Genomic DNA, 26,367 nt, shown 5'->3' on the forward strand with positions numbered 1-26,367 from the left:
GATAGGAAACGCAGAGGATAGGCACGCAAAACGAACAGAAAATATTACGTATATGATTGGGTTCACGAAGGGCAATATATATACGTAATTTGCACTGTAATAAAAAAAGTATTAATGTTTTTACTTTTATAACTTTAGTAAGTCAAATGATGTTAACATTTTGACTACTAAATATTACTATATGTATATTAAACTGATAAAGTACATTCATTTGTATTTTTTTCAGTAAAATGCAAATTATATTCTGGCCTTGGGAAGGCATAGGGGTTTTGAGCCCAACTTATGTAAACTTCTGCTCGTTTTGGGTTTCAATCGGTTATTGATTGTAATTTCTGTTCGTTTTGGGTTTCATTTATTTATCCACGCTGATTTGTGGTAGTTTCACACTTGGTAGATAATCTGATTTTATTTTTGCTCATTTTTTGTTTAATGGAGTTATTTACTTTTCTTTGAAAAGCTTATTTTGTGGAAAAAGTTTTTTTAATTAATTTTTGTTCGTTTTATATTGACATAGTCTTTTCAGAGAGAAAGAAAGTAACAGTTGAAGTTTTTTCGTTTTTTATGACTTTATAGTTTGGGCTGCTATTTATAGGGTTGAGAAAAATTTTCAGCCATTTTTAACGACATACACTCTTTTATAAATCTGGACACGAATAGTACTGTTTAATTTAGTTTCATACCTCTTCTAGTTGACCTGAAATAGAAAAATTGATACCATTCGCAAAAAAAAAATCTGTTTACTTTTTTTGACAGTTTGGATACACTTATATTACTTTGATTTGGTAAAACTTTAAAAGCAGAAATAGCCCCGAAAGTTTATACATAATACCCTCAGTCGTTCTTGGGATACTGCTGAGATGCCTTATTGGGAATTAGCATTATCACAGTGCATTTTGATTTAATCTTAAGGTAACATTTAGTTTTTAAACATAATGGGCAGATGAGAGGGTGGGCGTGAGAGGGTGGCAGTGGAAGCGGGATTAGTTGCCCTCCAATCACTTTCGACTATTAAAAAGGGCATCAGCCCTTTCTATTTTCAATCAAATGAACCATTTTCGAAGTTCCCACTACAACTCCTTCGATTCCACGGACCCTGGTCTAAACAACAACAACAACAAAAAATATTACTAATCACTTTCGACTATTAAAAAGGGTACTAGCCCTTTGAATTTCAAATCTAATGAGCCCTTTTTCAAGTTTCTACGACAAAGATTTCAATAGAAACCTTATATGCCCCCAGGGCATAACTTATAACCCTTGCCCAGAGGGTTGTGGGGGAGTTTCCCGCTCAAAAACATATTTTCTATCTGGAGATCAACTATGCTGACCAAAATGGCTATCTCAAAATATTTATTGTATTTGTTTTGGGCAATAATGGGCGTGGGAGGGGAGGGGGCTAGTTGCCCTCCAATCACTTTCGACTGTTAAAAAGGGCACTAGCCCTTTGAATTACCGATCGAAGGAGCTTTTTTTGACGTTTCTACGACAACGCCTTCTATAAAAACCTTATATGCCCCCAGGGCATAACTTAAAACCCTTGCCCTGAGGGCTGTGGGGGAGTATCCTCCTCAGAAACATATTTTCTATCCGGAATACGCTGAACAAAATGGCTATCTCAAAATTTTGATTGGATGTGTTTGGGGGAATGATGGGCGTGGGGGGGGGGGGGGGCTAGTTGCCGTCCAATCGCTTTCGACTATTAAAATGGGTAGTAGCCTTATGAATTTCCAATCGAATGAGCCTTTTTTGAAGTTTCTACGACAATGCCTTCTATAAAAACCTTATATACCTCCAGGGCATGACTTATAATCCTTGCCCTGAGGGTTGTGGGGGATTGTCCTCCTCAAAAACATATTTTCTATCTAGAAATCAACTACGCTGAACAAATCTCAAAATTTTGATTGGATATGTTTGGGGAAATGATGGGCGAGGGGGTGGGCTAGTTGCCCTCCAATCACTTTCAACTATTAAAAAGGGCGCTAGCCCTTTGAATTTTCAATCGAATGAGCCTTTTTTGAAGTTTCTACGACAACGCCTTCTATAAAAACCTTATATGCCCCCAGGGCATAACTTACAGCCCTTGCCCTGGGGGTTGGCTCCTCAAAAGCGTATTTTCTATCTGGAAATCCACTACGCTGGACAAAATATATATCTCAAAATTTGGATTGTATGTGTTTGGGGGAATGATATGCGTGGGGTGGGGGGGAGGCTAGGTGCCCTCCAATCACTTTTGACCATTAAAAAAGGGCACTAGCCCTTTGAATTTCCAATCGAATGAGCCTTTTTTGAAGTTTCTACGACGACCCCTTCCATAAGAAGTGCCCAGCTCTAAAGGAAAAAATTACTAAATAGTACATTGTGTCAAAATCATTCTTATATGCCCTTAGGGCATAATTTAAAACCCGTGCCCCGAGGGTTTTGGGGGAGTGTCCTCCTAGCAAAATATATTTTCTATATTGAACTCAATTACGCTTAACAAAATGGCTATCTCAAACTGTTGATTAAATGTGTTTGGGGATATGATGGGCGTGGGGGGGGGGTTATTTGCCCTCCAATCACGTTCGACTATTAAAAAAGGGCACTAACCCTTTGAATTTTCAATCGAATGAGCCTGTTTTGAAGTTTCTACGACAATGCCTTCTATAAAAACCTTATATGCCCCAGGGCATAGCTTAAAACCCTTGCCCTGAGGATTGTGGGGGAGTGTCCTCCTAAAAAACATATTTTATATCTGGAAATCAATTACGCTGAACAAAATGGCTATCTCAAAATTTTGATTAGATGTGTTTGGGGGAATGATGGGCGTGGGGGCGGAGCTAGTTGCCCTCCAATCACTTTCGACTATTAAAAAGGTCACTAGAACTCTCAATTTCAAATCGAATGAGCCCCTTTTGAAGTTTCTGCAACGATCCCTTCCATATGAAGTGCCCTGGTCTAAAGGAAAAAAATAATACATAGTACATTGTGCCAACATCGTTCTTATATGCCCTCAGGGCATAACTTAAAAGCCTTACCCCGAGGGCAGTGGGGGAGTGTCCTCCTCAAAACATATTTTCTATCTCGAAATCAACTACGGTGAACAAAATGGCTATCTCAAAATGTTGATTGGACGTGTTTGGGGGAATGATGGGCGGGGGGGGGGGGGCTATTTTCCCCCCAATCACTTTCGACTATTAGAAAGGGCACTAGCCACTCCAACTTCCAATCAAATGAGCCCTTTTCGAAGTTCCTACGACAACTCCTTCGATACGAAGTGCCCGGCTGAAGAAAAAAAAAAGAGATTGTGCCCACATCGTTCTTTACTTAGGCAGCGCTAGCGCGCTGTTTATGATCACGTATCGATTTGATGACAGAAATATTAACTCCACCCCTATAAGCAGTCAATAAGAAATGTGGATGTACACCCGTGTCGAAAGCTGTAGATACTTTTAACCCAGCAAAATATAATACCTCATTATTTTCATGAGCATGTAGAAGTAAATTAGCAATCAAATGGTGAATATGGTCGTGGCCTACTCCTTTCTTGAAGCCAAATTGGTTATCCGGTGTATATCACTTATCTGACATCTCGTCATTAACTAGTAACTCAGAAACTTTGCACAAAACCAGTGACACCGTAATTGGCATAAAACAAGAACATTGGTCCGAGGGCTTTCCCCTTTTTGATACTGGGTTATTTACTCCAGTACTGAGCAAATCAGGAACTATACCACAACAGAATATCATCTGAAAGAGTAAGGTCAGATGCTCAATCAGGAGAGGGGAGCTACATTTTAGATTCTTTGTACTGGGTGAAAACAAAGTACACATGAGTTTTCTGGATACCTCCTCCTTAAGGGGGTATGCAACATTTTATTAACACTCTTTTTTTTTAGATCTACAGCTTTCAGTTGTGTAGAAAACTGAAAGCAATTTTATATATTTGGAATCAGCATAATAAGCTTATTCTGTTGATATATCTATCTATATCGAATTTCCGTTTTTTAGAGTTTCGGTTACTATTGAGTCGAGTCACTCTATCCTTCCAGTTCGTTACCACAAACTGTTTGATAGTATCAAACGTTTTTCCAAGTGGTAAGTAAATAATCCACAGCTAGTCAATTTTCAAAAGCTGATTTGACTTGTATTTACCAACATCTTCCTTTAATTTTTGTGATAAACAAAAGACAACACATAAATACATAAAAATATTTTTGATCCATTCCGCTTCTTTAACAATTCTCCCTTTGCTTAATTGTTCTTTCTTCTTTCATCGGGACTTTTATGTTAAACGCACTCTGTTATATAGTGCTAGTTTGGTTGATGCTAATGAAATAAAATAGGATTAATATATATTAGTTTATAAACAAATTTGGTTTATATATTTGCGCATTAGGGGGGTGGGGATGGGGGTAAAGGAGAGCATATATTAAATAAGCAACCTAACCTAACTTAACCTAGGTACCTTTTTCTCCCCCTAAACCCCCAAAAACAATAGTTTAAATATCGTCAACGCATTGAAAACCAAGCTAAGCATTTATTACTGTATAGCAGTGTCTTGAATCAACCCATACAAAACGGGTTTTCTGTCGCGTCTCCAGTTTGACATATATAAAAGAGTGCGTTAAATATAAAAGTACCCTTTCATCTGTCATATTAACCATTTCCCCAGAATTCATATTCCTGATAAAATAACCATTCCCAATAAAAATAAGCTATATTTCCTAAAACTTTCATCTCATTAACCTTAGCCTTAGTCGCAATAAAAATATACACATTCCTAATAGAGTAACCATTCCCAATAAAAATAATTAATATTTTATACATTTTCTTATATAAAACTTATGCTAAATCTAATAAATACCCACAAGAGGACAAAAAATGGATTTATTATTGGCAGGAAATAAATGGTGTAAAAGTTTTAAACTTGAGATCCAAGAAGGGTTATGTTTAGGAGATACACATCATACCATTTCTCTTCCTTGATCACAAAACGTAGGAAACTATTTATAGAAAACCCAACCAAAATCATGAAAAGAAATGGGAGCAGTCTCAGATCCATAGAGTATCCCTCCTTTTATGAAAGGATATTGTGAGCAAGGCCGTACCCAGAGGGGGGTTGAACCCCCCCCCCCCCGAAATGTTTGTCTGACTCGTAAAAACGCAACAAAAAATGGATATAAACAAATTTTGTATGCGTTTTCTGACGTCTTTTTGTGTAACCCCCCCCCTGGATTTGTTTTAGTAAAAACTCCCTTCGAAAAAAATCCTGGGTACGGCCTTGATTGTGAGGATAAAAATCCCTTTTGTGACGGGTCTGCAAAATTTTCATTTCTTATTCTAAGACGATATTTTGGCGATGCGGTCAAGAAGCTGCGGTGCATTTGAAGCACCGCAGCGTGCTTCAAAAATCTAAAATCTAAAATGCGGTGCATTTTAGATTTTTGTCTATATAATATTTAAAAATGGTGTCTAGCTATTTGACTGCTAGAATTGAGATTCCTATTCTAAATACCTATTCTATTGAAGAATAAAGAGCTTCGGCTAGTGCTCTTCAAATAAAATAACCATACAACTGAGAGCCAATATAATCGAGTTTAAGAGGCTCTCAAAAATACATTTCAGCATTTAAGCAGAGCGAAAAGAGATATTATTTTTCAGTATTTCTGTGTTAAAAAGTGTGTTTTACCCATCGTTTTGTTTTTATGACGTTTTTTTTTTGCAAGCTAATAGCATTATCCCAAATTTCTGGAGAGAAAAATTGTATCGCTTTTTTAAACCCGGGTTAAATAATGCTGAGTGACAAATCTGAACTAATGAAGTAATGTAATTTTCGGGAAAACAAATAACTATGCCTTTTGAAACTCTCATTGGTTCTTCTGTGAGAAATATTAAGCCAGTAAAAAGAACAAAACGTTTCTGACTCTAGGTATTTTTTACAAGTAAATTCTCTAAGGTCTAACCCCAAAGTGATGCAGAGACGTCAAACATTTGTTTTATACACCGGTATCTTATGTTCGGTACATAAGAAACTTACGAATGTCCACTTCAACCTGCAAATAAAACACGAAGAACTATACTAGGGCAAAGAATAGTTGAAATACGGCAGTCAAAATAAATTAGAAATAACGTTCAGTTGAGTTAATTTGATTGGAAGTTAATTATTTAAGTTCAGTTCCGTAAGAAACGTAAAGTTAATTTTTAACGTTTAGTGGAAGATAACGTTTAGTTCCAAGTGGAACTAATTATGCAGAAAGTATACCTAATATTAGTTTGTTTATGAATTCAAATTTTATTTCTTGTTTTTCGTCGTCAAATAAATGGGAATATTTTCAGGCACCCAGCATGGCTCAATGACGGAAAAAAGTCTTGCTTGTTGGAAAATTTCACTATGTGTTGCAAATAAGTGCCTTTTATTCTCATACATAAATACATTTTTATATGCAGCCACTATGCGCCCAAGACGCAAAAATGCGTCGCTTGTCGGACAAACTTAGACGCGTTTTATTGCAAAAACGCGTGTTCTATGTGAGTGTATAAAAAAATATTTCAGTGTACTGTGCGAATTTTGCGCGAAGGCGCAATTGCCTGATCTTAAGATAGGGGAAAGATTCGTGTTCAATTTAAAAGAACTTAGTTAACTAGAAAGTCTACTTTTTCCGCTTCTAGGGTTTTATTTGCCAGAAAGTGAACTAAGGAATTTTACCGGGCTTTTGCATATAGAATGGAAAGTTTGGTAGAAAATTCGAAGTTACTATAACGTGAGCCGTACAAGACATTGGGAACAGACCATTAAGTTTAGGAAGGGGAGGCCTGAAACAGTCAAACTATTGAAGTAGGCCAAAAACATTTTGGATAACAACCTTTTTGTGAAAATTTTACACCTCTTGCTTTCTCCTACAATAAGAAAAGTAAGCTCTAGCTTTAAAAATACGGTCGATGAGTGAGTGCTTTTAACAAACAGCTACATCATTCACTCTGGGAAATCCTAAATGAATAATCATATTTTGCAGGAGCCAAGCCTTTTATCATAGAGGCAAGCATGAGCATCCGAGTTCGAATTTTTGCCAGAAATTCTCTGTAGATATCTAACAACGAAGAACTCCCAACAGTAGTTTCATAGAATAGAATTTATTTTGCGCTAAAAGCCCATAGGTCATGGCAAAAAATATAAACAAAGAACCATTACAAAAAAAGTTGCACAAATCCTAACGTAATCCTACAGAAATATACTTTTGTGATTCATCGTGAGACGAAGCAGTTGTGCCAAGCTTCTGATACCCATAAAACACTCATCCGCACACATTATCACCAACCATGCAAAACCATAATCCCCCCTACCAATCACTTCAAGTCTCCAATCACTCAGCTCCTCACATTCACCAATCAAGTGATATACGCTCTCATATAAACCTCCACACATAGGACAAAAATAAGGACTAGCCTTTAACCTTTCCCTCCCGATAAACTTTCTTCTTTGGCCCAGTGGCAAACTATCAGCCTTCATTTCAATTAATAACTTTATATCATTTTTATTCAAACCCACCTTAGAAAATAAAACTTCACCCCAAATCTCCTTCGACCGGCAATATAGACCCAGTGAATTCGAAAGCGAACGCTGGGCCTGCCATGCCTGTATTTCCTGGTCCTGTAAAGTCCTTTCAACTAATCTACTTACTTGGTCACCCATGTCCTTGAGCCCTAAACCACCTCCCCACACATGGCTTAGTCCACATTGATCAACATTTCAACATAACATTTCTAAATAAGCCGCCTTCATCACCCGCACCCTAGGCATCACTAAAATTTTTTCCCGAAGCCTAACCATGTTAATTAGCCTACGCGTTCTTAAAGAAAACAAACTTAAATCACCTCTAGGTGCTTAAACTATTTGTATTCTTACTTACCCCTAGCCACCTCTTATAATATCCTAATTGCACTGTTTTTAGCCTATCTTCCTTCACATACCCCCAAACCTCAGAACCATAGTGCATTACACCTAAGATTTTAGCCCTGAAAACCTCTTTAACTACTTGTATCTTTTTAATATCCCTAAGTTGACTTCTTAATACCATATTACAACATGCCAGAGGCGGATCCAGGATTTTTTTTTAGGAGGGGCGTAAAATAGGTTGATCCGAAAATTTTTTTTAGGGAGGGGGGGGGGGGTAAAATAGGTTGATTCCGATAAACTTGCGTTAGGAGCAAGTTTAATTAACGCAAACTTGAGTTAATTAAGTAAATTACCCTACTTTAGATTAAGCTAGGGGGGGACACGCCCCTCTTTGGATCCGCCACTGCAAAATGCCTTACCTTTTCCGATCCTAATCTCTATATGGCTACAAAATAAATTTCCTTTTGCCTTAAACTTAACACCTAAGTATGACCATTCCTCCACTAATCTAACCCATAGTCAACAAGGGCGCCGGCAGAAAATTTTCCAGGGCGAGGGGACCGAATGCCAAAATATCAATGGTGGTTGGGTGACAGAGAATATATTATAGTATTTTTTTTTTTTTACGTTGAAAAGAGTTTATTTTTAAATACTTTTAGGAAAAAACTCTCATTATTAAAAAAAACGATCAGATATTAAATAAATAAATAAAAATTTCAACTGAAAGTAAGGAGCAACATTAAAACTTAAAACAAACAGAAATTATTACGTATATGAGTGGGTTGGCCCCTCCTCAACACCTCGCTCTTTACGCTAAACTTGAAAATTTCTACCAATTCTTCAAAAACAACTACTGAAACACAAGGGTCGTCTAATTAGAACAATAAGTAAGTTTTTGTTGAAGTGCCGAAAAACTATAGCGTGAAGAGCGAGGTAATAAGGAGGGGGACAACCTCCCTCATATACGTAATAAAAAAAAAAAAGTTTTTTTTTAACTCAAAGTAAGGAGCAACATTAAAACTTAAAACGAACATAAATTATTCCGTATATGAAAGGGGCTGTCCCCTCCGCAACGCCTCGCCCTTTACGCTAAAGTTAGACTCTTTCTCAAAACTCTATTTTTTAAAACAATAAAAAACTTTAGCGTAAAGAGCGAGGCGTTGAGGAGGGGACAACCCCTTTAATATACAGAATAATTTCTGTTCGTTTTAATGTTGCTCCTTAATTTCAGTTAAAAAAAACTTGATTTTTATTTATTTAATTTTTGAACGTTTTTGAATTAATGGAGGTTTTGATTTTGGCTCACCGTACAAGAACAATAAAAAAAATTGCAGATTAATTTTACTTTTATTTGGTTAAATGGCTTTCTCGAAAGTAGTTTAATTTTATTTATGAGCTTTTTTATTAGTAATTAACTTAAAAAAAATTTCCACAAAATAAGTTTTTCAAAGAAAAGTAAAGAACTCTATTAAACAAAAAGTGACCAAAAATAAAATCAAATAATCTACCAAGCGTGAAACTACCACAAATCAGCATCGATAAATAAATGAAACCAGAAATGAACCTAAATTACAATAAATAACCGAGTCAAACTCCAAACGAGCAATAATTAACATAGCTTGGGTACAAAAACCTCATGTGTTCCCAAAGTCAGAGCAAAACTTGCACTATACTCAAAAAATATAAATGTTATTCCTTTTAGAACTTGAAAAAATTAAAGAATATTAACATTTTGATTACTAAATATCAGTATATGTATATTAAACTGACAATGCACTTTCATTTGTATTTTGAATGAGCCATTTTCGAAGTTCCCACGACAACTCCTTCGATACGAAGTGCCCGGGTCTGTACAACAACAACAACAAAAAATAATACATTATACCCACTTCGATCTTTACTATTAAAATGTCAAGCCTTCCAATCACTTTCGACTATTAAAAAGGGCACTAGCCCTTTGAATTTCCAATCGAATGATCTTTTTTTTTGAAGTTTCTACGACAATGCCTTCTATAGAAAAACCGTATATGCCCCCAAGGCATAAATTACAACCCTTACCCTAAGGTCTGTTAGGGTGGTTGTCGTCCTCTAAGACCGAATTTCCAGAACTTTCAACTACTTTAAACAACATAGCTATCTAAAAATTTTCATTGGATGTGTTTGGGGAAATGGTGGGCATGAGAGGGGTGTTAGTCGCCTTCCTATCACTTGCGACTATTAAAAAGAGCACAAGCCACTCCAATTTCCAATTAAATGAGCGCTTTTCGAAGTTTCCACGACAACCTCTTCGATACGAAGTGCCCTTCTCTAAAGGAAAAAATTAATAAATAATACATTGTGCCAACATCGTTCTTATATGCCCCCAGGGCATAACTTAAAACCCTTGCCCAGAGGGTTGTGGGGGAGGGTCCTCCTTTTTACTTAGTCCCGGTTTCTTGTCTCGTTCTCGAGTGTCCCCGTTCTTTACTTAGGCAACGCGATCCTGCTGCCTATGATTTATACAACAACTTTCTATATAAACCTTATATGCCCCCAGGGTATAACTTACAACCCTCGTACTGAGGGATCTGAGGGGGTTATCATCCTAAAAGACCTAATGTCCAGAACGTTTAACTACGTTGAACAAAACGGATATCTCAAAATTTTGATTTGATGTGTTTTGGAAAATGGTGGGCGTGAGAGGGGCGTTAGTCGCTATCCAATCACGTTCAACTGTAAAAAAGACACTAGTCCTTTCAATTTCCAATTGAATGAGCCCTTTTGAAGTTTCTACGACAAAAATCTCAATAAAAACTTTATATACCCCACGGCATAACTTACAACCCTTGCCCTGAGGACTGTGGGGGCAGGGGTTGTCATCCTTAAAAATCTATTTTCCAAAACTTTCAACTACGTTGAATAAAATGGCTATCTAAAAATTTAGATTGGATGTGTTTGGGGAAAAGGTTGGCGTGAGAGGGGGGGTTAGTTACCCTCAAATCACTTTCGACTATTAAAAAGGGTTCTATCCCCTTGAATTTCAAATCGAATAAGCCCCTTTTCAAATTTCTAAGAAAAAGATTTCAATAAAAACCTTATATGCCCCCAGGGCATAGCTTATAACCCTTGCCCTGAGGGTTGTGGGGGAGTGTCCTCCTCAAAAACATATTTTTTATATGGAAATCAACTACGCTGAACAAAATGGCTATCTCAAAATTTTTTTTAGATGTGTATGGGGGAATAATGGGCCTGAGGGGGGATAGTTGCCCTCCAATCACTTTCGACTATTAAAAAGGACAATAACTCTGTTAATTTACAAACAAATTAGCTTTTTTTGAAGTTTTTATGACAACCCCTTCTTTACAAACCTTATATGCCCCCAGGGCATAACTTAAAACCCCTGTCCTTGTGGCTGTAGGGGAGTGTCTTCCTCAAAAACATATTTTCTATCTGGAAATCAACTACGCTGAACAAAATGGCTATCTCATAATTTTGATTGGATGTGTTTGGGGGAATGATGGGCGCAGGGGGGGGGGGCTAGTTGCCCTCCAATCACTTTTGACTATTAAAAAGGGCACTAGCCCTTTGAATTTCCAGTCGAATAAGCCTTTTTTGAAGTTTCTACGACAGCGCCTTCTATATAAACCTTATATGCCCCCAGGGCATAACTTAAAAGTCTTGCCCTGAGGGTTAATAGCCGTAAGTCCTAATAGCCGCACACTCCTCAATATAGACCAAGAGAAGTTGTCTACGATCATGAAGGTGAATACTTTGGTTATTGTTCAAATACCTTAAATTCATTAAGCAGATCAGCTTAAATTATGTGCGGGGAAACTTCTTTTCTATAAGGGAGTGCCCTCCTCAAAAACATATTTTCTATCTGGAAATCAACTACGCTGAACAAAATGGCTATCTCAAAATTTTTATACTATTAAAAAGGGTACTAGCTCTTCGAATTTCCAATCGAATGAGCCTGTTTTGAAGTTTCTACGACAACGCCTTCCATAAAACCTTATATGCCCCCAGGGAATAACTTAAAACCCTTGCCCTGAGGTTTGTGGGGGAGTGTCCTCCTCAAAAACATATTTTCTATCTGGAAATCAACTACGCTGACCAAAATGGCTATCTCAAAATTTTGATTGGATGTGTTTGGGGGAATGATGGGCAGAGGGGGGGGCTAGTTGCCCTCCAATCACTTTCGACTATTAAAAAGGGCACTAGAACTCTCAATTTCCAGTCGAATTAGCCCCCTTTGAAGTTTCTACGACGACCCCTTCTATAAAAACCTTATATGCCCCCAGGGCAAATAACAAAAGCACAAACAACAATAGGGAAATCTTTTTGGAAGACAGTGGAGATAATTTGAATGAATATTTCGGCCCTATGTCCAAGGGCCGTCCTCAGCAATACAAAAATATATAAAAGAAAAAAGACTCACAACAACATGCGACCAATCAAACCGAAAATCAAATTTTTTTCAAAACGGTTCTAGCATCCTTACCCCAGTAAAATTCAACCAAGACTGATAAAAAGTAAGGTAAAACAAGGCGATTCAATGAGATGAAAGAAAAATAATTTAAAAACACGTTCTTATTGTTAATCCAGCCTTTTTCGCAGCTAACCTCAAAGGTCTTTTAGTGATCGGTTCTGCGTTGATGTCTATTGGTTTTTTAAAATATTTTGTAAGATCATTTTTAATTAAATTTGTGTATAGAGCATTTAGTGTATATTCCCCCAACTCCCTATTTAAGGGAATATTATTATTAATCTTAAGTCTGATTTCAATTGATTCTCGGACTACCTGCTTTATGCCTAGGTCGTTGCTAATAAGGGCGGATTCATCAAAAAGTATATTGTGGCTAGGATTTTAAAAATATGGCTGCCTAATGCAGATTCAGATGAAACAGCGCAAATATGAGAATTTAGAGCTTTGACTATATCATCTTTATGCTGTTGTATGTGCTTTTCTAAATTCTGGTGTGTTCTACCTACATAATATTTGCCACAATCGCATGGTATTTGATAGACCCCTCTTTGGCGAGTAACTGGGGTTTTATTTTTACCAGAATTTAGAAAATTTTTGATTTTTAAATTATTTGTGAATACTACATACAGATTATTTTGTGTGCAAACTTTTTTAAGATTTGCAGTGATTTCTGGGATCTAGGGAAGCTATATTAGGTTTGACGGATTATCAGAAATCTCACACGGTAAACTGTCATTAATTTTACGGGAATGCCTTTTCAGTCTTCAGTTAATTACACTATTAACAAATAAAACAGGATAACCATTTCCGAAAAGTATGTCCCTGATAAAGTTTAGTTCTGCTGTGATGTGGGAATCAGAACAAATGTTTAGGGCACGATCGACGAGGGATATTACGACTGCTCTTTGACGACTGAAGCAGGTAGTCCGAGAACCAATTGAAATCAAACTTAAGATTAATAATAATATTTCCTTAAATAGGGACTTGGGGGAATATACACTAAATGCTCTATACATAAATTTAATTAAAAATGATCTTACAAAATATTTTAAAAAACCAATAGACATTAACACAGAACCGATCACAAAAAGACCTTTGAGGTTAGCTGCAAAAAAGGCTGGATTAGCAATAAGAACGTGTTTTAAAATTATTTTTCTTTCATCTCATTGAATCGCCTTGTTTCACCTTACTTATTATCAGTCCTGGTTGAACTTCCCTGAAGTAAGGATGACTGTTTTGAAAAAAAATTTAATTTTTGGCTTTATTGGGCACATGTTGTTGTGACTCTTTTTTCTTTTATATATTTTTGTCCTGCTGAGGACGGCCCTTGGACATAGGGCCGAAATATTCATTCAAATTATCTCCACTGTCTTGTTGTTATGCAAAAGGCAGTGTGGTCTTCGTCGCTATTTTTGCCCCCAGGGCATAACTTAAAACTCTTGCCCTGAGGGTTGTGGGGGATTGTCCTCCTCAAAAACATATTTTCTATTTGGAAATCAATTATGCTGAACAAAATGGATATCTCAAAATTTGGATTGGATGTGTTTGGGGAAATGATGGGCGTGGGGGGGGGGGGGCCTAGTTGCCCCCCAATCACGTTCGACTATTAAAAAGGGCACTAGCCCTTTGAATTTCCAATCAAATGAGCCTTTTTTGAAGTTTCTACGAGGACCCCTTCCATATGAAGGGTCCTGCTCTAAAGGAAAAAAGTTATACATAGTACATTGTGCCAACATCGTTCTTGGGGGAATGATGGGCGTGGGAGGGGGGGGGGCTATTTGCCCTCCAGTCACTTTCGACTATTAAAAAGGGCACTAGCCACTCCAATTTCCAATGGAATGAGCCCTTTTCGAAGTTTCTACGACAACTCCTTCGATACGAAGTGCCGGTCTGAAGAAAAAAAACAAATTGTGCCCACATCGTTCTTTACTTAGGCGGCGCTAGCGCGCTGCCTGATAAATATACGTAACTTACGAATTAACTTACGTAACAAACTTCTATATCCGTATATTAGGGGGTTCGCCCCCTAGTCAATACCTCTCTCTTTACGCTAAAGTTGAATTTTGTTCCAATTCTTTAAAAATGACCCCTTAATAACAAAGGCCGTTAATTAGAATAAATAGCTCTTATGAAAGTACTAAAAAATATTTGGCTTAAAGAGCGAGCTATTGACTTGGGGGCGAACCCAATTATATAAGTAGTAATCTCTGTTCGTTATAAGTTTTGATGTTGCTCCATACTTTCAGTTGAATTACTTTTTTATTTAATTTCTGATCGTTTTTTTTAATGATGCTGGAAAATCTGACACCGCCCTGATGGAAATTTCCCTTCCCCCATTAAAACTTACCCCACGGAAAGATCCTCCCACATACCCCCCCCCCCCCAACACTACCAGAAAAAAATCCCCATTGAAAACGTCTGTATACTTCCCAATAACCAATACTATATGTAAACATTGGGTAAAGTTCATAACTTTCAGTTCTCCCCCCGGGGACTTTGGGGGATTAAGTCATCCTAAAAGACATAGTTATTATATTTTCGACCATGCTGAGCAAAATGGTTATTTCAAAATTTTTATTGGGTGTCTGTGTGAAACAAAGTAGTGTGAGAGGGTGCCTAAGTACCCTCCATTTTTTTGCTCATTTAAAAATGGCACTATAACTTTTAATTTCCGTTCGAATGAGCCCTTCTACGATATTCTAGGACCACTGGATCGATACGATCACCCCTGGAAAAAAAAAAACAACAAAAAACAAATAAACACGCATCCATGATCTTTCTTCTGGCAAAAAATACAAAATTCCACATTTTTACAGATAGGAGCTTCAAACTTTTACAGTAGGGTTCAAATAGTAGCTTCAAATCTGGCAATGCAAGCGAAAGTTGACGGCATATTTTTACTGAAATTGCCCTTTATTAAGTTGTTTTCCTTGTGTTTTCTTTAATTATACGAACTTTCTTGGGTACTAATAACAGCACTAATTACTAATAAACAAATATATATTTAGGATCGCCATAAGGAACTGATTCTTTGATCGAATGTTATCAGTAGTTAGGCTCTTACACTTTGATTATAGGGTCAAAATTTGTTGGTAGGCAGTCAACAATGGGACAACGCATATTTTTTCTATGGTTTTTGTTTATTCTACTTTTTTTTCTTGTGGTTTCCTTATAATTACTTTAAAGTCCCAAATTTCCGGGGAGGGGGGCATGGACCCATGCCGGCACCCCATGATAGTCAACTCTTCAGTTCATAAGTTAACTAAGAATTGGACAAAAACGGCAAAATCTACTTATTAGTTAACTAATAAAGTAAATCGAACGAGGCGCAGGTTCTAGCTGCATCTGACATGCCCACAAGCAGTAGGCAAAGTGGAAGCAAAAGATTTAACATTTCTATTTGAACCAATTTAGAACGTCTAAGATTTTAATATTTCAGTAGTTCTGTTCGCTAACAACTATAAAATTGATGCTATATTTGGATTTATTTATTATAAAACAAATCAAAAGAAAAAATCTTAAAACACCAAAATTATTACACGACAAATCTAGGCCTATTATAAATTAACAACAAAGCGTATTGCACAACAACATAGCTGTTGCAACATTTTAAAGTCACGTTTTGACTTTCATTGTATAAATCACTGGGTTGAGCAGGTAGAATTTGTACTGTAGGGAATCAGCTGTTTATATGTCAGCTGCTGCAGCTTGACTGCGCTCTGTATGTTTACAGATATGTAGATTCACCTAGAATTATAAATAAGAAACATATTTATAAATTTTGGCAATTATTTTCTTTATTTAAAGTAAATACATTCTAAAAACACGGTGGCTGTAAATGACGGTTGATGAAAAAACGAAAGAAAATTTAGAAATAATTAAGAAACCAAGAACGGTGGCCATTTTTAGAGAAACAGAAAGAAGAAGCGAAACAAAAAGACAAAGCAGATATTCGGCAAGCTGTCCTCATCGTTCAACACACACAAAAAAAAGCTTACCTTTTGAAGTTAACTGTAGCGAGACAGAGAAAATACCGAATATTTTCTGATGCGTCAGATGTGTTTTCTCTGTCTCGTTACAGTTTGCCTCAAAAGTTTTGTGTTTTTTTGTGTGTAACGATGAGGAGGGCTTGCCGGAGGTCCTTGCCGAATTATCTTGTTTGTCTTTTCGGTTTGCTTCTTTTCCACCCGCTGAAAACCAACCTCGTTCTTGGTTTCTTAATTTTTATTTTTTCGCTTTTTTGTCAAACGTCTTTCCTTTATCGAATGACAAATCTGCGAAGAACCGATTAAACGATCAATGTCTCTTATTTTCAAAATAAATTATACACCCTTCCTTTATTAGCCTTTTTACCACAACATACAAAGAAATTACCACATTGATACAAAGAGAAAGGAAAATCACTAGGGTTTTTCTAAGGAGCACTCACAGAAATTTATGCTCATAAAAAAAAATAAAAAAATCTCAAAATTTGCAAAACTTATTATAATTTGAACCAAGAAGGCAGTTCTTAAAACCATCCAAAGACTCTGAGTTTAGAGGGGGACTGGGACTGTCACCATAGACTTGAGATAATACATTAATTCAAACCTTATTGACGCTCTTTATTAATTCAAATAAACTCATACACATTAATAAACAAACTTGCTACTAGGCTAATATTCTTTTAGTATCCAAGGACAGTGTAAATGGAATATGAGTCTTTGAAGCGGTTAAGCGGGAATTTACACAACCATATTAATCTTAAAAAAAAATAATTGGGAGTCGATTGTTAATGAAAAAGACCTTCAGGTACAGTTATGCAATTTTGACAGTAGCGGAAGCCAAAAAAGAAGAACACTGGTGAAAAATCAGCAAAAAATAAGCCAAAAATATGGCAGCAAACAGCTTTAGAAGGTCTAATTATCTTTGAGAGTCAACAGATTGTAACAGTTTGAATCTTATGGACGGAAACCGTCGTCAAACATGACTCATTAGTTATCCTTATTTACTTTCAAGATTAATCGCGGAAGCACTGACCAAAATGTGCTTCCGCGAAAGTCATCTTTTTCAGTTATAATTTGACCTAAGATGAGTCCAGGGAGCGAAATGTGATTATTTTAATGTCCTCGAAACTTGTAAATTCATTTAAGTTTTGGTTTTGCTAACTTAATTGATGTGTCACGAACGACGTAAAATCAGCAGATACAAAAATAAAAATATTTAACACAAAAATAATTAATTAAAATTTTTTCCGTTGGCAGGATTTTTCTTCTTGGGCCCATTCTTGATTAGTCCAAATCCTCACTCGTTTGGTTGGAGTTCATTTTAGCATTTTAATAATTGTGTTTAACCTCAGGAAATGTATAATTTGAAAGAAAAACAGGAAGTGGCCAAGAACAGGTGATATTATCAGAGTCAAAATTCAGAGTTGCGGAGTCGGAGTTTTAGTGAATTTTCTTCTGAATGGAGTCAAGGTCGGCATATTGAAAATATATGGAGCCGAGGTCGGTTATAAGCTTATAACTCACAAAATCTAGTTAAATGAAGCTTTAAAACAGAGCTGTGGAGTCGGAGTTTTAGTAAACTTCTGCTGAATGGAGTTGGAGTCGGTTATAACTTATAACCGACTGCCCAGCTCTCGATTTTTGATTCATTTATTTGAATAATATTCCACGCACGTATCCTTCCAAAGTTCTATAGTACAACTTTTTTCAATTATTTGCAAAATAAAAATTTTGTAATTATTGCAAAATTTTGTCTAGTGTACAAATAGCAAGCCAAAATCTGGATTCTTAAGCAGAAAAACGGAAAAAAAGTTTTTAACAGTTATTTATTTTATTCCCCAATAAAAAAAGCCTAAAAAGGAATACGAATTAATAAAAAAAACTTATTCCACAAATAAATTTTCAAACGAAAGTAAAGGGAGCAGAAATAAAGGCAAATGGTAATTCACGTGCAAGACAAACATAAATTACTATCAAAAAAATAAAATAAACCGAAAACGTTGAAAAATTACAGCAATTAATCAAAGTAAACATAAAACAAACAGAAACTACCACAAACACGAGAAGAGCAAACCCCCTCATTGCCTGCTTAAGACCAGAACGCCATTTGCACTTTATTGAAAACAAAATACATTTTAAGCTTTCTTTTTTACCAAGTTGATGAATACAAAGTTGCTGATACATCCAGAAGTGAATATCATTATATACTAGACTGTCGATCTGCATTTCATTGGATCTTTTCAGTGATCTTGGTTAATAAGATGATTTGTTTTTTTTGATGTTATGAAAACCAAACTCACATCTCTAAATAAAAATAATCTTCAGCAAAACGCAAATAACGTTCTGGTCTGTGCAAGGCATAGTTGTATTCGGGACTTCCCCACTATTTAAGTATGTAAATAATACTTTGCACACCGTGATTTGAGTGCCTATACCCTCTGTATCAACACCCCCCGTAATGATACTCATCCCTAATTTTTGGTCATTTGAATGGGGCTCTGCCAACTAGATTTCTTTCCTCTTAGATTTTTAAAAATTCCTTTTTTTGGGTATTTTCATTCAAGAAACGATAAAATCTTCCCTTAGATTGAAAGTAACACTTTGCCCCAATACTAGATATAGAAAATTCCATTTGCCCCCCCCCCAATAAAAAAATTGAATTCACGCCACTGTCAACTATTCAACATTTGCATTCAAAACAGCTAATAGGCTGTATATTACCTTTAAACGGGTTCTGTACTTAATTTTTTTTTTTAAGAATTTATCATTGAAGATTTAATCCCTTTCAACAGTTGAAGTTTAATAAAAGCATTTAACAAACAAAACAGTCAAATATCCCAATCATTAATCCCAACATCCATGAAAAGAGTTGTGTCAAAATTTGTTCACCGTCAAGTTGCATGTAAATTTAACAGGTAAAACTAGAAGCTACAGCATATTGCAGTATATGGGACCAGGTAATTTAATGAAAATCATGCTCCTTTGGATTTGTAAGTGTCATTTGCACTTTACTGAAAACTTATAAGATTGCTTCAAAAATTGCAAAATTATCTAGTAGAAATTTCAAAAGAATCATCGAGCAAAAATTTCAACGGAAAATAACTCCCACTGCTTATAGTTTTTACTATGTAGAGTCCCGAAATGCCCTTACTTAATTTTTAGGGGAGATATGCCAACCAAGGCCATATTCAGAATTTTTGTTCAGAGGCCGGATGTGTTGTTTGGGGGTGGGAAGGTACACAAATCTTTACAAAACGTAACAACAATTCGTTTACATGTATTTTTGTTACCTTTGTGCGGATCAGTCAAAAATTTCGTACGGGGGATGTTCAAACCAAGTAACCCCCCCCCCCTTGGATACGGTACTGACGCTAAGATCTGTACTTATTACTCCAAATGTATTTCAGTGTGTGGGTAACCTCAAGTTCAGTTAACTGGTAAGTTGGAGCACAGCTACGATGTTCTGGTGTGTGACTATAGGCCGTGGGCCTGTAGGCGTTCATCAGAATTACGTACAAAAAAGGTTGCAGATTTTGTTGGTTTGTCTTATTTTTGTTTAACAGAGCCAACATATTTCGGTTGATTATGCTTACACACCAGGGTATAGATCAGATGGAAAAAGACACTTTTTGACTTCCCATTCAACGTTCTTTCCAAACACACTCCCATCGCTAATGCATCATAACGCCAGGTTTGGATCCTCCAATCTGCATCCTTGTATGCCATATGATATTTTTTCCCGATGCTGGAAAAAGTTCTTCAGAACTCGCTGGTAAGAAACTGTCACACTTCAATCTACTTCGTCTTGCAGAGGTTTCACAGTTAAAAATGGCTCCATAGAGTGCAGCCAAAAGTGATCTTCGCAAATCACTCTTACTTATTTTGAACGTTTCGAGACCTCAAAAACTCATATTTTCCTGTTTTAATTTCTCAGAAGTGCTTTTTTTTTAAAGAAACCTTTTAAGTACTGATAAACTTTAGAGTGAAGACAAGGTACTGAGGAGGGGGCAGGCCTCCTCATAAACGACAGAACCACCACAATATTCCTTTGGTTAAAAAAAAAAAAAAATCAAATTAAAATAAACGAGAGATAAACGAACAAAAATTAAACGAAAACGAACAAAAAATTATTCTGAATATCAGGGGGTAGTGCCCCAGACTCACACCACACTCATTACGCAAAAGTTTTACAGTGCTTTAAGAATACTTCTTATCCAATTTAACGGTCCTTGTGTTTGAGCAGTTGTTTTTAAGGAACTGGGACAAAAGGTCAAACTTTAGCGTAAAGATCGGGGGTTTGAGGAGGGGGCACCACCACCTGATGTTTATAATAGTTTCTGTTCGTTTTCAGTTTTAATGTTAATCCTTACTTTCAGTTGACAAAACAATTTTTTTTTTATTGATCCCAAGGAGGACAACAATTACCTTGCTTCTCGGTCCAAGCTGAACTTGCTTATAGTGATGATGTTAGTTTTACTTTTAATGTCCTCGTTTTTTTTATTGCAAATTGAATTTTGGGTTTATTCTAGTTTTGCTGAAATTTTCAGTTTTGCTGACGACGGTTATTGGAGATATAGCGGAAATATTCAAGTAATTTTCTTCTAGAATTCACAGTATTTGAAAGTTTCTCATTGCTTTATCTTCTTTACTGTTTTTAGGTAAAAAATTGGATTGAACTCAATAGGTTGTTGCCTATTGTAGCAATTGATTGCGACGGGGGAACGTGGTTAAAGATAACACGAAAAGGAAGCTTACCGTTCTCTTACTTACCAGGTTCACACAGCGGCGTCTTTGTACAAAAACGGCTGCGTTTAAATATTTAAACTGAACCCCTGAAAAGAAAATTAACGGACTTTCAACTCAACCCCCTGTTTATGGTTTGCCCTGTGGTCTTTAGTACATGAAATTAAATAAAAAAAAACTAGTTTTTTTTAACTCAAAGTAAGGAGCGACATTAAAACTTAAAATGAACAGAGATCATTCCGTATATGAAAGGGGCTGTTCCCTCCTCAATGCCTCACTTTGCGCTAAAGTTTTTTATTGTTTTAAAAAACAGAGTTGTGAGAAAGAGTAAAACTTTAGCGTAAAGAGCGAGGCATTGAGGAGAGGGCAGCCCCTTTCATATAAGGAATAATTTCGGTTCGTTTTAAGTTTTAATGTCGCTCCGTACTTTCAATAACAAAAACTTGTTTTTTTTTATTCAATTTCTGAACGTTTTTGAATTAATGCAGGTTTTGATTTTGCCTCACCGTACATGAATAATTAAACGAAATTTGCATATTAATTTTACTTTTTTTGGTTAATGGCTTTCTTGAAAGTTGTTAAATTTTATTTACGAACGTTTTTATTAGTAATAAATATACGTAACTTGCGAATTAACTTACGTAGCGAACTTCTATATTCGTATATTTTTATTAGGTATATTAAGGAGTTCATGCCCTAGTCAATACCTCGCTCTTTACGCTAAAGCTCAAATTTTGTTCCAATTCTTTAAGAATGACCCCTTAATCACAAAGGCCTTTAATTAGAACAAATAGTTCTGATGAAAGTACTAAAAAAAAAAAATACTTTATCGTAAAGAGCTAGGTATTGACTAGGGGGCGAACCCAAACATATACGTAATAATTTCTGTTCGTTTTAAGTTTTGATGTTACTCCTTAACTTCAGTTGAAAAACTTGTTTTTTTATTTATTTAATTTCTGATCTTTTTTTATATAATGCTGGGAAATCCGGTGCCCCCTTCATAGCATTGTCTCTTCCCCCATAAAAACTTCCCACGTGGAAAGATCCTCCCATTTAACCCCCGAACCCCCCCCCCCCCCCGCTACCAGAAAAAATCCCCTGAAAACGTCTGTATACTTCCCAATATCCAATACTATATGTAACATTGGGCAAAGTTCAGAACTTGCAGCCCTTCCCCTGGGGACTGTGGGGAAGACATAGTTATTATATTTTTCGACTATGCTGAACAAAATGGCTATCTCAAAATTTTGATCAGATGTCTTTGGGATAAAAAGAGCGTGGGAGGGGGCCTAGTTGCCCTCCATTTTTTTGTCAATTAAAAAAGCCACTAGAACTTTTAATTTCCGTTCGAATGAATCCTCCCGCGATATTCTAGGACCAGTGGGTCGATACGATCACCCCTGGGATAAAGAAAACAACAACAAATAAAGTCGCATCCCTGATCTTTCTTCTGGCAAAAAATACAAAATTCCACATTTTTGCAGATAGGAGCTTGAAACCTCTACTGTAGGGTTCTCTGATACGCTGAATCTGATGGCGTGATTTTCATTGAGGTTCTATGACTTTTAGGGGGCGTTTCCCCCTTTTTCGAAAATAAGGCAACTTTTCTCAGGCGCGTAACTTCTGATGGGTAAAACTAAACTTGATAAAACTTATATATTTGAAATCAGCATAAAAATCTGATTCTTGTGATGTATATATTGATATCAAAATTCCGTTTTTAGAGTTTCGGTTACTATTGAGCCGGGTCGCTCCTTACTTACAGTTCGCTGTAAGTACCAACGAACTGTTTGATAAGCCAACCGAACAGGTCGGTCTGCAAGGGAGAGCCTTGGGGTCCGACCCCAAACACCTAAATTCTTCCGAATTTCCTTGCACTGTTTAGGCAAAGCAACAAATAAAATTAATTTTTTTTATCATCCTCCCCGACAAGAATCCTGCGTATGATATTAAAACTTCTGCTACATCCTTTGTTCGTGAGCCGTTTTACGTCAGAAAATATAAAGCTTTGTAAACCCAGGGTTACACTGCTCAACATGAAACTGCCCCATGTATCTACTATATACTTTTGGAGTGTCTGTTGCACGTCAAACTTTTTGCGTCAGAAAAAATACACCGGTGTAAGTCAGGGCAACGTTAATCAAAAGCAGCATGAAAGAGGCACATCTGTCTAGTCTTGAATATTCAAATCTTCTGACGGGTTTTGTCTTCCCTGCCCTTCGCTAGCCTATTTTCATTGATCATTCCTTCTGAACAAAGGTAACTTTTTAGAACTAAGTATTACACACTTACCTAGTATATCGTCAGTCGGTTATCAAAAGGTCATATCAATAATTTTAGTTTTTCAGAAAAGCAAAAAAAAAAAAAAAAACTCACAACTTTTTTACTTCCCCTCCGATAACCGTAGAACAAAGACGGATTGATATGTATTGATTTTACATATTAATCCCTTTTTGTTTTACGCTTATCAAAGGTGAAATAAAAGTTGTGAGGTTTTTTCTTGCTCTTCTGAAAATTTACAATTATGGAGATACGATCTTTTGATACCCACCTGACGATATGTATCATGAAAAAGATGCCTAGATGCTTCGGACCAGTTCTCAGAATGCACCAAGACGGATATCATACTTCAACCTAACAGTAATAGGAAACTTATTTTCGTTATCCAATTTATTATAACTTTCGATTTAATTTCCAAATAATGATTTTTCCTGCTCTAAGAAAATTTGCACTGGTTAAAAACAAACAAAAAAACAAGGAAACACAAGAGATCTTTTACTCTAAAGACCAAAAATAATCTTTATAATAAAAAAGATTCAAGATTGTAATCAACAATTATATGTGACTAATGAAGATAAGACACACACTTCTCATGATGACAAACTGGACTGAACAAATCTGGTAATCAGTTAGGACAAGTTTTTAAAACTTCTGATTTTTATAATAACAAAACCAAAAGTTGTACAGCAACAACTGCTAAAACCATAAAACGAAACACAGATTTTCCAAACATCCAAAGAGGAATATTTAAATAAAAGTAGACGGCGCTGATGAAAAATAAAAAGAAGATAAGGCTGATGACAAAAAATGAAGAAGAAGCAAATATTCCTGGTTGATATTCCCGGTGCAGATTTGACATCGAAAACAGACAAGAAAAAAGACCATGGATCTGATATGAAACAAAACTTGCCATTCAATGTTGCTTGTTATTGTCGTTAAAAACGACAATTATTTTTATTATCACTTTTTTATATCTTGTCCTTCCCTTTTTCCTTCCTTTGATCGTTACTTAGCTGGACATCGGCCAAAAACATATCTACCATTTTTTTCACTTTACTGGTCTTAACCCCCTTTTGGATGTTTTAAAACTTTACATTCATGTCGTCATAATTGTTCAATTCGATTTTAAGGATTAAGCGACAGCGCAAAATTAAGCAACGGAACGATGACTAATCTCTATAAATGTCCGGGATTTTTGTCTCGATTTTTTAATTTTTGTCCGGGATTTTTTTTCCACGATGTCATATCTTCTTTAGATAATAATAATCTTAGACTCCGACTTTAATGGCAAAGCGCAAAAGCTCCAACATAACCATAATCAGGAGTAATATCAATATTTACATCCAAATAAATAAAGTATAATGACGATTACTCTAACTAAGCTCCACTGTAAGTTCGGAGCAGTTAAAAGTTTCCTGTCTTCTACGTTTTCTATTTAAGCCGGATTATTGCTTATTCCCAGAAAAATATAAAACATTTGCAACTATTTATAATTACAAAGGGTAAAGCCAAAATCCAATACAGTAAAATAAAAGCATTAGAAAAAAGAAGAAAGAAAAGTGCAGACAACAGCAAAAAATGAAGAAGAAGAAGCATATATGTTTGGGCTATTTATAAATACAGAGGGCAACCCGAACCCCAAACTGTAAAATAAAAGCGTGTAGAAAAGGGGGAAAAGGATATAGTAAACAGCAGCAAAAAAAAGACAAGCACATATTTCGGACTATTATCTATTCCAAAAAAAAATTCTCTAAAAAGACTTTTTACCATTTCAAAATCGTTTAGTCCCTACACCGAACAAAACAAGAAACTGAAGAGAAGCAAATCTTTTGCGATATAATATGGACGCACGAGCGTATCCATGATTTTTGTTCGAGGGTTGGTTACAAAAAAAAAACTTTACAAAAAGCAACGAAAATTTGTTTGTATGTATTTCGTTACTTTTTTACGAGTCGAAAAAAAATTTGGAAAGAGGCCTGCATGGACGTATTAAGAATTAAAAGATAATTGCGCCACTAACAGTGCAGTGGTACCCGGAAGAGTTAGCAAAATTCAAAATAAGCTTGATTTCAGTCTAAAATTAATCTATGAAACTCCTAATCCGAAAAAAAAGGTTTAATTAATTTTTTTTTATCCATCCAAATTTTTTGGAAAATACGGATATTGTTTTGTTTTCAAGCTCCTTTTTGGATTATAAAATAGTCAGGGCTAAGTTAATCGGCAGAACATAAGAACTAAATGTAAGGTATTAAATGACATGATGGACGAAATTTTTAGGGATGGGATATATGGGAGGAATGAGTGGATTTTATATTAAGTAACATAGTTTTTATGGGATTAAGAAGTTGAAAAGTTGTTGGGCAAAGGTATGGCACATAAGGATCATTTTCTAAAATTACCTATATTAATTTGGATTTACGGTATGTCTTTGTTTACAAATTTTATGTTGTTGTACTTTTGAATTAACCATGACTCATAAATGCTTTTAGTGTTAATAAATATCATACGGTAAAAGTGTAAACAAATATAACTATTGTGCCGTTTTTGCCAACACGGGTCTTTATCAAGAAATATTTATTAGGTTGTTGCAATCGGATTTATGATTTCGCTTGGCGACACTAGATAGCATTTTTTGTTTTCAATATAATAATCAAATTTATTCAAAAACGCTACATTATGTTGATCATTGGACCACACCACGTCTTTTCTACAAGTTTGATGACTCGTCTTTTATGACTCGGACCGTAAACAGATTTAGTATAATTTTAACATATTCTTTTTTAATGAAATAAAAAGAGAAAAAATCATGAAGAGTTTGTACGATAAGTTACTCGGTTATTAAACTAGTACTTCCCGTAAAAAAAAAAAAAAAAAAAAGATACTAGCATAGGCAATATGGTTCTGGTTTTAATCACGATGTACTAATTATCCCCTGAGCGGAGAAAAAGAAACATGTTCATGATAATTTTTGGCGTTTGCTTCGTATTTGAGCAACAAAAAATATTCTGAATGGAACTAAA

General features: G+C 35.8%; 1 protein-coding gene across 5 annotated transcripts in view; it reads right to left on the minus strand.

Moving 5' to 3' along the window:
- Positions 1-15,843: 15,843 nt before the first annotated feature.
- LOC148952504 (phosphatidylinositol 3,4,5-trisphosphate 3-phosphatase and dual-specificity protein phosphatase PTEN-like) overlaps positions 15,844-26,367 on the minus strand; it is a 78,561-nt gene continuing 68,037 nt past the window's right edge. For 2 of the 5 annotated variants that reach the window (XM_089088993.1, XM_089088991.1), the window contains exon 13: positions 15,845-16,085. Coding sequence is in view for 1 of the 5 variants with exons in the window: in XM_089088994.1 (XP_088945120.1) it covers positions 16,066-16,085 (20 nt within the window). In the remaining 4 variants the exon portion in view is untranslated. Of the gene's footprint in view, positions 16,086-26,367 lie in introns of all 5 variants that reach the window. The other 3 variants (XM_089088995.1, XM_089088992.1, XM_089088994.1) reach the window with 3 other exon arrangements.

Source organism: Artemia sp. Qi Xiang Cuo, chromosome 5, assembly GCF_049724085.1.
Source record: "Artemia sp. Qi Xiang Cuo chromosome 5, ASM4972408v1, whole genome shotgun sequence".
In the NCBI taxonomy this organism is placed as follows: Eukaryota; Metazoa; Arthropoda; class Branchiopoda; order Anostraca; family Artemiidae; genus Artemia; species Artemia sp. Qi Xiang Cuo.